This window comes from Bos indicus x Bos taurus, chromosome 3, assembly GCF_003369695.1.
Source record: "Bos indicus x Bos taurus breed Angus x Brahman F1 hybrid chromosome 3, Bos_hybrid_MaternalHap_v2.0, whole genome shotgun sequence".
NCBI lineage: Eukaryota > Metazoa > Chordata > Mammalia > Artiodactyla > Bovidae > Bos > Bos indicus x Bos taurus.
The window spans coordinates 25,458,895-25,471,048 of record NC_040078.1 but is presented as its reverse complement, the minus strand read 5'-3'; the positions used below and the strand labels follow the sequence as shown (position 1 = coordinate 25,471,048).

At 37.7% G+C, this 12,154-nt stretch overlaps 1 protein-coding gene across 2 annotated transcripts in view; it reads right to left on the bottom strand.

Annotated features, from left to right (window-relative positions):
* Positions 1-12,154, bottom strand: part of GDAP2 (ganglioside induced differentiation associated protein 2) — a 68,160-nt gene that overhangs the window by 44,639 nt on the left and 11,367 nt on the right. For both annotated transcript variants that reach the window (XM_027535709.1, XM_027535712.1), the window contains exons 3-5: positions 11,405-11,544; positions 2,134-2,287; positions 1,639-1,727 (exon numbers count right to left, since the gene is read on the bottom strand). In XM_027535709.1, coding sequence (XP_027391510.1) covers positions 1,639-1,727; positions 2,134-2,287; positions 11,405-11,544 — 383 coding nt within the window. The remainder of the gene's footprint in view (positions 1-1,638; positions 1,728-2,133; positions 2,288-11,404; positions 11,545-12,154) is intronic.

The following is a 12,154-nucleotide window of genomic DNA, read 5'->3' as shown; positions in this document are numbered from 1 at the left end:
TAACACAGTAGTTTCCCACCAAAGCAGTCCTAACTCGAGCATAATGAATTATGTAGTATAATACACAGGTTACTAGACTTGGGAGTCAGAGGCCTGGATATATGTTCCAAGTCTGCATAACTCTAAGAACATGATAAATTTCTGAGCCTCTTTATTCGTAAAACAGATACTACACTATTTAAAGCTCAGGGTTGATGGAAGAAATAAAATGGAATTTCTTTATCCCCTTTTAAGATATGTATTTCTTCAGCAAGGACCATTTGTAAAGTACTAGAAATACACAGATGATAAGAAAAGATCTCTGCTCCTCAAGAAGCTTAATGTAAGTATAATGTATATAAGCTGTAACTGTAAAATATATAAATTTACTATAAAATCCTTGCATAAGAAAAATTTTAGTTTTCGAAATAACTAATCATTAAATACATTTAAGATTGAATATGCTCTCACTCTAAATTTTAGACATATAACCTAGTAATAGCAATAATAATTTCATACATTCACACACTTTTGTAATTTTTGGGTGAATATAAGACTTCCAGCTTTCCATCTTTAAATTCCAGACATAGAAAGGGGTTGTAAAATGATCTCGTATAGTATCCCTCCCAAATAAAATGATCATTTAGCCTCGGCGTGAACATTCTAAATGACAAAAAATACACTTAAAATACCTTTCTATTGCAGATAGTCCATCTCAGGTGGGACCAAATCTTCCTTGTCACTTGGTCTTAGACCTATCTTATAAAGCTGAACGTCTTACCTACAATCTTTACAAGGATGTGTGAACTTCCTGAAAGAGCATGTAAATGTCCTACGTATGTACATTCCTCTGGGAAAGGGTCCACAGCTTTCTTTCATCAGGTGCTCACTGTAGTTTATGACGACTTCCAAAAAGGTTAAGAACTACTGCTCTAAAAATGTCACATAGAATAAGTCCACATGAGACTCCTTGAGATATCTGGGTACCATGCATGCTAAGAGCATGCTCTTCTCTAGGAGAAATACCACTAATGTTTCAGACTGTTTGCCCTCCAATCTGTCAGTCTCATGAGATATGACACGGAGAACTATATACAAAACTCGAGATGTGGTCTGAACCTGTATAAGACAGTAAGATCAGGGACTCCCTAGAGTATCATATTTTCACATAACATATATGACATTCTGACTCACAATTATTGAGTCTAGTCTTTTAAAAACCTAAATGCAGGGTTTTATATTTAAATAGCACATGTGAAAGCTACTGTTTAAACTGCAAAGGGCTATATCAATCTGATATTATAAAATCTGTTTTGACATCATTGTTCCAATCTGCTAAGATTATTCTGAATTATGATTTGAATACCAAATGTGTCTCAGCTTGGTATCATTTTTCAAACTTAATAGGTAACTTTTCTAAGCCTTTATTCAAATGGATTAAAATGTCAAACCTAGAAAGTAAACTGAGAGCTCTGCAACCTGTCAATACAAACTTCCCTCCAGGGTGCCATGATCAGTTAATCAACAAACCTTCTTTAGCTATAACTATTTAACTAGTGATAAAAAGCTTTTGTTTTTAAATTCAATTTATGTACAGTATCCCCGATCCTACTTAGGAAATGTTATGCTAATTTATATAGTTTCTCCAACATTACTTACGAAGTGCTATGTGTGTTGCGTCCTCTAAAGGGTAACCCCGTTTTGCAGAGTTGATGACACAGAATCCAACAGAAGACATGGACTGCTCTCTGCAATCAAACAGAAAACACAAAAATTATACTACAAACCTTCAGAATAACTAAATAGAAAATGCAGCTTTATTTCTCCTTCCCTGTCCCTTCAACAAATCTGCCATAGTTAACCCAACTGCACTATATAGTATTATATTAATATATAACTTAACTGCACCATTTGGAGGAAATACATTCTGAGGAAAATGGGAACTAAGTGAAATGTGAACAGGTTAAATTCTCAAGTCGCCTAAATCCATTCCTTTTATTCTGTCGAGTTTGAGAAGATGATGAATTCTACTTTCAGGGTCCTCCTAAATTGTCTAAATTCCTCAAAATTTGACTTTCAAAGCTGGGTTTCATTTTAAAACAGGGCCTTTAACAATATATGGCATGCTATGTCTAGGAATTGAGTTAGCCGTACTTTGCCAGCTGGAGTACGTTTCTGTAGCAGCTGTACAGGGAACTCTCAGCGGCGGTGCGATAGCGGCTCTTGTATTTAGGTCCCACCGTATGAATGATGAACCGGGCAGCTAGATTAAATCCTTTGGTTAATTTTGCTTCACCAGTCCGGCAACCTGGGAATAATGGAGAATATGTAAGTCATGGAGTTGTTAGGAAAAACAACAACAACAAACCAACAGAACAATGCATGAAACAGAGAAAGTATTAAGAACTTTGCGAAATTTCAGTTAAAAATACGGACTGAACACAAACATCTCTAATCACCAAATGACAGTAAAGCAATACAATAGGTATAAAAACAGAGACAAAGAGGGTGGGAGAGAACATGAAGCAGAAAAAAACACCATCAAAATTTTGGAAGGAATAAAGTCAGTGGACTAGAAGCAACTGATTAAGTAAAGCAGAGAAACCTAACTGCTTGCAGAAATGGGATGACCAGTATGAAGCAAACTGGTGTGCTCGGCAAGGCAGTGTTGGAGAGAAGACAGACTGGTCTGATTCAAATCCTGAATCTACCATGTTCCTGCTATGACACTTTGGACAAAGGTTTGGCCTCCAATTTCCTATATAAGAGAGACACTAATAGTACTTCCTTCACAGGATTAAATGAGTTATTAATCTATGCAAAGTGAATTCAGAAATTAGCTATTAATACTATTGTTGTTATTACTGAAGAACACTAAAAAGGCTCAGAAATTGGAGGTCCTAAGAACTTCTAAAGACTATAAGGTGAAGTGGGACTAAGAAGAGTCTGAGTTAAAAGTCTGTATAAAAACATTTAATCTGCAACAACCTCTCCCTCAGCCAGCACAGTGAGGTGATGATTTCTTTACCACCACAGCAACAGGAAGGTTTATTCTCAGGAGATACTGAAATAGAGAGTTTCTGGACTCCAGAACCCCAGGCACGGCTGAAAAGATGGGATTTCATTAAAGTGTTATACTCAAGAGTAACAGCTCCAGATCTCTGCTCCTAACTGGCTTCTAACACAGACATTCATGCTTATACCCCTGGAAGATTCTCTTTCAGGAAACTAAGAGGCGCAAACCAAAGGGCCTACAGATTCTGATAAATTAGGGATGGTTCCTCAATGAAACAGCAGGGTTCCTGCTGAAGCAGATGGTGGATCTCTATCTGCTTCGAGATCCACCAAGCAATTAATGATCCCTGCCTATGCACACCGGAGAAGGCAATGGCACCCCACTCCAGTACTCTTGCCTGGAAAATTCCATGGATGGAGGAGCCTGGTGGGTTGCAGTCCATGGGGTTGCACAGAGTCGGACACGACTGAAGCGACTTAGCAGCAGCAGCAGCAGCAGTCTATGCACACAAAGCTTCCCAGTAGCTTCTCAATTCTTCCCTGCTCAGTAAGCTGACACTTGATCACCAGAAGTGAGGAACTGTTTCTGTTGTTGTTCAGTTATTAAGCCGTGTCCAACTCTTCACGACCCCATGGACTGCAGCGAGCCAGGCTCCTCTGTCTTCCACTGTCTCCCAGAGCTTGCTCAAATCCATGTCCATTGCATTGGTGTTGCTATCTAACTATCTCATCCTCTGCTGTCCCCTTCTCCTTTTGCCTTCAACTTTCCCAGCATCAGGGTCTTTTCCAATGAGTTGGCTCTTTGCATCAGGTGGCCAAAGCATTAGAGTTTCAACTTCAGCATCAGTCCTTCCAATGAATATTCAGGACTGATTTCCATTAGGATGGACTGGTCTGATCTTCCTGCAGTCCAAGGGACTCTCAAGAGTCTTCCTTCTCCAGCACCACAATTCAAAAGCATCAATTCTTCTTTGATGTTTCTTTGATCAATTCTCAGCCTTCTTTAGGGTCCAACTCTCACACCTGTACAATGCTACTGGAAAAACCATAGCTCTGAATATAGTGATCTTTGTCGGCAAAGTGATGTCTTTGCTTTTTAACACACTGACCAGGTCTGCATAGCTTTTCTTCCAAGGAGCAAATGTTTTTTAATTTCATGGCTGCAGTCATCATCCACAGAGATTTTGGAGGCCAAGAAAATAAAATCTGTCATTGTTTCCACTTTTCCTCTTCTATTTGCCATGAAGTGATGGAACCAGAAGCCACGATCTTAGTTTTCTTAATGCTGAGATTCAAGACAGCTTTTTCATTCTCCTCTTTCACCCTCATCAAGAAGCTTTTTAGTTTCTCTTCCCTTTTTGTCATCAGAGTACCAGGTGCCTATCTGAGGTTGTTGATATTTCTCCCAGCAATCTTGATTCCAGCTTGTGATTCATCCAGCTTGGTATTTCACATGACATACTAAGCCTCTCACAAATGGAGCAGAGAAAAGGCAGAGGACAAATGCTTAAAAAAAAAAAAAAAAAAAGACAACGTTGGGACTTCCTTGGTGGTTCAGTAGTTAAGAATTTGCTTTCCAATGCAGGGGAGAGTGATTTGATCCCTGGTCAGGGAACTAAGATCCCACATGCCATGGAGCAACTATGCCCACATACCACAACTACTGAGCCCACGCGCCACAACGAGAAGCCCTTGCACCACAACTAGAGAAAGTCCATGCGCCACGACAAAGACTCAGCGCAGCCAGGGAAAAAAAAAGACAATATTGGGAAGGAAAATTAAAAAGAGAGCAAAAAAACTCCCAACACCGTAATTACTGCTCTTGGAGAGATAAAGAAAACATAGTACATCTGAAAACAAAAGTACAAGGTTATATTTAAAAAAAGAAATATTCAGAGAACAGGAAAAGGCATTTATCTAACTGTTATAGCTAAGTGAAAAATATGACAGCAGGCATAAAAAGTTCAATAGACAAGTTAAACCTAAAGTTGATGAAATCTACCAGAAAATAAACAGATGGAAGACAAGAGGTAACAGATATAAAACTTGGAAGATGAAATGGAAGGTACAGATTCAATCAGGTTTCTTCAAAGACAGAACAGAGAATACAGCAGGAAGAAAATTATTAAACAAACAAAACAAGAAATTTCCCCTAATGGAAAGATGTAAGTTTCTAGACTCAAAGAGCATATGGAATAACCAAACTAGACCACACCACATCACTTAAATTACAATAAAAGAACATCAGAAATAAAGATGAGATCATAAAAGTTTCCAGAAAAGAAACCAGTAACATACAAAGAATCTGGAACAATAACATCACATTTTTCAATAGCAATAATGAAAACCGATAACAATGGAGCAATGCCTTCAAAGTCTGGAAAATAATTTCTAACCTAGAATTTTATTTCCACCCAAACTACCAATTAAGTTTGAAGGTAGAAATAAGACCTCAATAGTTTTGTCCCCTTTCACCTTTCCCACAAATCTTACGGTGGATTTACTCACAAAAATGAAGGATTACATCAGAGAAAGGCAAGTGATGTTACTGGTTTTATTATTACAGCTTCATAGTACAGTTTGAAATCAGGAAGTATGTTGCCGCAACCTCTGCTCTTCTTTCTTAAGATTTGTTTGGCTATTTGGAGTCATTTGTAGTCCCGTAAATTTTAGAACTGTTTTATCTATTTCTGTGAAAAATACCATGGGAGTTTGGATAGGGATTGTACTGAACCTATAGATGGCTTTGAGTAGAAATTAAAAATATTAAAGTAACAATTTTACTTCTTTTGGATTTGGATGCCTTTTGTTTCATTTTCTTGTCTAACTGTTCTGGCTATGTTGAGGTATGTTTCCTCTACATCAAATATTTTGAGAATTTTTATCATGAAAGAGGTGTTGAATTTTGTCAAATGCTTTTTCTTCATCTGTTGGAAGGATGATATAATTAAATTGCCGATGTGTTTGGTTTGCAACTATCTTGTTGAGAGTTTTTTTATCTATACTTATCAGGGATATAGGCCTATATTTTTCTTTTCTTGTAGTTTCCTTGTCTGGCTTTGTTTCAGGCCTTGTAAAACAAGTCTGGAAGTATGTACTCCTGAACTTTTTGACTGAGTTTGAAAAGAATTGAAATTAATTCTTCTTTCTCTCTCTCTCTCTCTATATATATATGGTATAATTCACCAGGGAAGCCACCAGGTCATGGGTAATCTTTGTTGGGAGGTTTTGATTGCTGATTTAAACTCCTTACTTTTTTCGTCCATTCAGATTTTCTATTGCATCATGGTTTAGTCTTGGTAGATTGTATGTTCACTAGGAAGTTATGTTTTTTCTAGCTTATCCAATATATTGGCAAATAACTGTTCATACTAGTCTCTTATAATCCTTTGTCTTTCTATAGTATTAGCTGTAATATCGCCACTTGCATTTAGAATTTTGTTTGAGTCCTCTTTCCCTCTTTGGTTAGTCTGGATAAACATTTCTCCTTCTTTAATTTTTATTTTTTTAGTTTTAAGTCAACTCTTTATTGCTTTTTTTCAACTGTTTATTTTCTAATTTTTATTTCTGCTCTAATATGTGTTTCCTTTCCCCTTTGATAATTATAGGTTTAGACTGATTTTTCTTTTTTTCTAATTCCTTGAGGCCTAAAATTAGGCTGTTTGAGATTGTCCTCCTCTTCAGTTCAGTTCAGTCGCTCAGTCATGTCTGAATCTTTGCGACCCCTTGAACTGCAGCACACCAGGCCTCCCTGTCCATTATCAACTCCCAGAGTTTACCCAAACTCATGTCCATTGAGTCGGTGATGCCATCCTGCCATCTCATCCTCTGTCGTCCCCTTTTCTTCCTGCCCTCAATCTTTCCCAGCACCAGGGTCTTTTCAAATGAGTCAGCTCTTTGCATCAGGTGGCCAAAGTACTGGAGTTTCAGCTTCAACATCAGTCCTTCCAACGAACACCCAGGACTGATCTCCTTTATGATGGACTGGTTGGATCTCTTTGCAGTCCAAGGGACTGAATTTGGCAATAAGGAGTTCATGATCTGAACCCCAGTTCAGCTCCCAGTCTTGTTTTTGCCGACTGTATAGAGCTTCTCCATCTTTGGCTACAAAGAATATCTGATTTCGGTGTTGACCATCTGGTGATGTCCATGTGTAGTCTTCTCTTGTGTTGCTGAAGAGGGTGTTTGCTATGATCAGTGCATTCTCTTGGCAAAACTCTATTAGCCTTTGCCCTGCTTCATTCTGTACTCCAAGGCCAAATTTGCCTGTTGACTTCCTACTTTTGCATTCCAGTTCCCTATAATGAAAAGGACATCTTTTGGGGGTGTTAGTTCTAAAAGGTCTTATAGGTCTTCATAGAACCATTCAGCTTCTTCTCTTCTCTTACTGTAGGCATTTATTGCTATAAATTTCTCTTATAATTGGGTTTAAAAATTTTTTTGACATCCCATAAGTTTGGCATGCTTTATTTTCCTTGTCTCAAGATAGCCTCCTTACTAGTCTTCTGTGTGGATGCCTCCTTACTAGTCTTCTGTGTGGATGATTTATCCAGTGTTAAAAGTAGGGTACTGATGTCCTCAATTATTACTGTATTGCTATCTTATTCCTCCATTCAGTTCTATTAATATTTCTCTTCGATACATAGGTGCTTCAATGCTGGGTGCATACATATTTACAACTGTTATATCTTCTTGATGAACTGATCCCTTTACCACCATATAGTGACATCTGTCTCTTCTGACCAATTCTGACAGAAAGTCTATTTTATACAATATAAGTACAGCCACTCCTACTCTCTCTTGGTTTCCATTTGCAAGGATTATCTTTTTTTAGTCTCTTCACTTCCAGCCTGTATGTGTCATTTAAGCTAAAGTGAATCTCTGGTAAACAGCATATTGTTGGAATTTTTTTTAGTCCTTCAGCTACTCTGTGTCTTTTAGTTGGAGAATTTAGTCCTTCTGCATTTAAAATTATTATTAATAGGTAATTATTGTCATTCTGTTAACTGTTTGATGGTTTTTTCAGTCCTTTACCCTTTAGTCCTCTCTTACTGTATTGCTTTTTTTTTTTTTTAACTAGTATGCTTTGATTTTGTTCTCTTTATCTTTTGTGTATCTATTGTTACCTTTTGTGTATCTATCATAGGTTTTTTCTTTGTAGTTATCATGAGGATTACATCAAACATCTTATAGATTTAATTGTCTATTTTTGCTGATAACAAACCTTCACTTGTGATGTTACAAAAAGATGCATCTAATACTGTTGGTGTTTTCAGTAGAAATGATGCATTATCACCTCTGAGTCTCTAAGTTAAAATCCCAAGGAATGTCTATTCATTTATTTATTAGCTACTGAAAGGATGCCTTTACTGTTCTTGGTATTGGGAACACAGAGGACAGTAAGACATGCAGTTCCTGTCCTCATGGAGTTCAAAGTTTGATGGGGACACAATCATTACATAAACAATTCATAAAATTATAATTAAGAGCTCCAAGACAAGTACTGCAGGCTGGAAGCATATACCATGGATAGAATGACCAATTCTGAAGAAAAGAAAATAGTGCTTTCAGGAAGAGATGTAAGCAAAGACTTCAGAATTAAGAGAGAACACTAGTACATGCAAAATTGAAAAGGAGCTGGGTGACAAGGCAAAAGGTAAAAGGGGACCTGGAAGTGAGTGAGTGAGATCTTGCAAGCCCCTGGAGACCAGTATAAGGAGTCAGGATTTTATTTTAAGCACAATGAGAGGCCACTAAATGGTTTGAAGCAGGGGAGCAATAAGAAGGGATTTACAATTTAAAAAGAAAATACTTCCTGTATGTGGAAAACAGATTTAAGAAAAGAATGGATGTAGGGAGACCAGTTGGGAGGAAGGCGATGACTATAATCCAGATGGGGATGATGGCAGCACAGGCTGGGATGAAGGCAGTGATAACATAGAGAGATTCAAGGTTGATTTAGGGCTTAAAGACAGACATATGGGGAAAAAGAAAGAGCAAGTGTTAACCCTAAAGAGTTTTGCATGACAAATGTGGTGGTTGATGATAGTGCCATTTTACTATTAGGTGAGATAGCAAATTCTCACCTAAGAAAAGCTGTTAGATTGAGCTTTCCCATTCTGAACTTGGGTGATTAATGTTTTAAACTTACTGCAATACTTTTATATTCATCCCTGTCAATTTTTTCCATTTTTTGGCTCATACTTCAAGGCAATGGCACCCCACTCCAGTACTCTTGCCTGGAAAATCCCATGGACAGAGGAGCCTGGTGGGCTGCAGTCCATGGGGTCGTTAAGAGTAGGACACGACTGAGCGACTTCACTTTCACTTTTCACTTTGATGCATTGGAGAAGGAAATGGCAGCCCACTCCAGTGTTCTTGCCTGGAGAATCCCAGGGATGGGAAGCTTGGTGGGCTGCCGTCTATGGGGTCGCACAGAGTCGGACACGACTGAAGTGACTTAGCAGCAGCAGCAGCAGCAGGAGTCTAGAACCTAATGTCTCTCCTCTGTTACTCCTCTCACCATTTTTTATCATCTACAGATTTGGTTAAGTCATACTTTGTAATCATTTACTAAGTTGTTATTAAAAATGTTAAAAAGAGGACAGACTTAAGTATTTAGCCCTTTAGTGTATCACTGATAATCTTTCTCCAGGTTGGCACTGATTAATTAATCAATACAACTGAGGAGTGTAGCTAGCACCATATACAATACTGAATGCTTAGGATGTGCCTAGCACTTAATAGGGAAAAGGCAATGGCACCCCACTCCAGTACTCTTGCCTGGAAAATCCCATGGGCAGAGGAGCCTGGGGTCCTGCAGTCCACGGGGTTGCGAAGAGTTGGACATGACTGAGCGACTTCACTTTCACTTTTCACTTTCATGCATTGGAGAAGGAAATGGCAACCCACTCCAGTGTTCTTGCCTGGAGAATCCCAGGGACAGGGGAGCCTGGTGGGCTGCCGTCTATGGGGCTGCACAGAGTCGGACACAACTGAAGCGACTTAGCAGGAGCAGCACTTAATATCCATTACATAATTTATTCTTCATGATAATTTTTTTCCATTTTCAAATATTCACTGAGCTCTCGTTATGAGTCAGGAACTGAGGTAGGGATTGTTATCAGGGACTACTATCATCATCCCCCTTTTAGAGATAAGGAAACAGGCACAGAGGCAAATTAACTGGTCTTAAGTCACATAGTTCGTCAAGGACAGAGTTATAATATGAACCCCAGCTTGAAGACTCTCCAAAGATATGCTGCTAAAAATTGAGTTTTTATTTTGTAAACTTAAATTTCGTTATTTTATTTTTTTAAAAGTCGTAAGTCCAGATTTAAGGTGTAAGTGAGAATATGCGCGCGCCCCACCCCCCCCCCCCCACACACACAGAGGCCATCAGGAATTTTTCCAGACCAGTTTCTGTTACTCTTTTCAAAGAACTTCTCAGCTTTATCCCTAATACATTTTGTAATTTCTACATGTTTTTCATAGCATCATGCTTTTAGTTAAATTGAGGGCTTTTTCCCCCACTTCTCCCCTCCCGGTTAAAGTTTAGTGTCTTGATAAGATAGATTATTTAACTCTTCTCTCTCTATCCCTTCTTTCATGGTCAACATTATAAATGTTCTTGTTCAAATTCTAATACCTTTATTAGGTTAGAAACCAATTGTCAGTGTTAAATCACAGAGGTCTAAGAAATGAAGACTTTTATAGAGAAGGGATTTGTTGTTTACATTTTAAGAAAAATTGCTTTATTTCATAAATATTTTTTATAAAATGGGATGACTAAATTTCACAATATTCTCTTTGCACTCAAATAACAATAACAAAAAGTTGCCAGGTTGGCAAGTTAAGAAAATAAATGAAAATAAAGTAAACAAGATTCCTCCTATTTCCAATTCCAAAGAAATATTCCAAGAATAACATTCTGGTTAAAACATACAAACAAAAACAGCAAGTACAGAATTAACCCAGAATGCATTTGCTCTTAAAATGCACTTGTGGTTTTTTGCCAGTAATTCAATTTCATTACAGAAGTGCAATACTCTTATGTCCAGGAGGTATATAAAAATTTCTCTGTCAACATCAAAACTCAATAAAAAAAGCTTCAGTTTAGACAGAGCATAGTTGTTTTATAAGGCTTATCAGTGCAAGACAATATACAGTCAAGAAAATGTTACCAAAGATCTAACCTGCTATGACAACTGTCATTTTAAAATTCAGGAACACGAGAGAGTTTTACTGAGTAAAAGTCTCAGCATTCAGTTTCTAACACATTGTGGGTTTATCAGAGGCTGTAATTGAACAACACCAATAGAGCTAAATCTACTTAGAATGACACTATACTTCTTCAAACATCAAAATATATGCTTCCTAAGCACTGACAGACCTAAGAAAGTTCACTTACCTCTAAGTTTCTGGAGGTCCTCCTTCAAATCAGGCCCTGCAAGCATGAAGATACTCTCTGACACAGGATTCTTATCCGTGAGACTTTCATTGCTGGTATTCACAATAGCTGTACAGTTCAGTAATGCCACATCTCCTTTCCTGAGGAAACAATAATTAAGAGCAAGTGTAGGGAAGAGGAGGCAGATGAGAATGTTAGTTTCTGATTCTTTCAAAACATTCTGTCTTCAATGCCTTCACAACATTGGTTTTACTAGTTCACAGACTTAAGCAATAGTAAAAAGTTGTTCCTAATTCAGAAAGGCTAATAAGGCATCTCAGATAGATCCTGAATGAAAAGTGCTACAAATGTGAAACCCATAAAGCTATCATGTCATTCCTTGGCTTCTTCCATATGCCTGTTACATTGCAACACAAGTCTTACAGAGCTGAAAGTAGGTGGTTTTTAGAGTTTAAACATAGCAACATTATTCATAATAGCCAAAAAGTGGAAACAACCCAAGTGTCCATCAACTATTGAACTGATAAACTAAATGTGGTATACCCATGCGATGGAATATTACTTGGCCATAAAAAGGATTAAATTACTGATTCATACTACAACATAGATGAATCTTAAGAACATTATGCTACATCACAATTGATTCCATTTATATTAAATGTCCAGAATAGGCAAATCTAGAGATAAAAAGTAGATTAGTGGTTGACTGGAGCAGAGAGTTGGGGGTGGGTACATTTATTTACTAGCTCA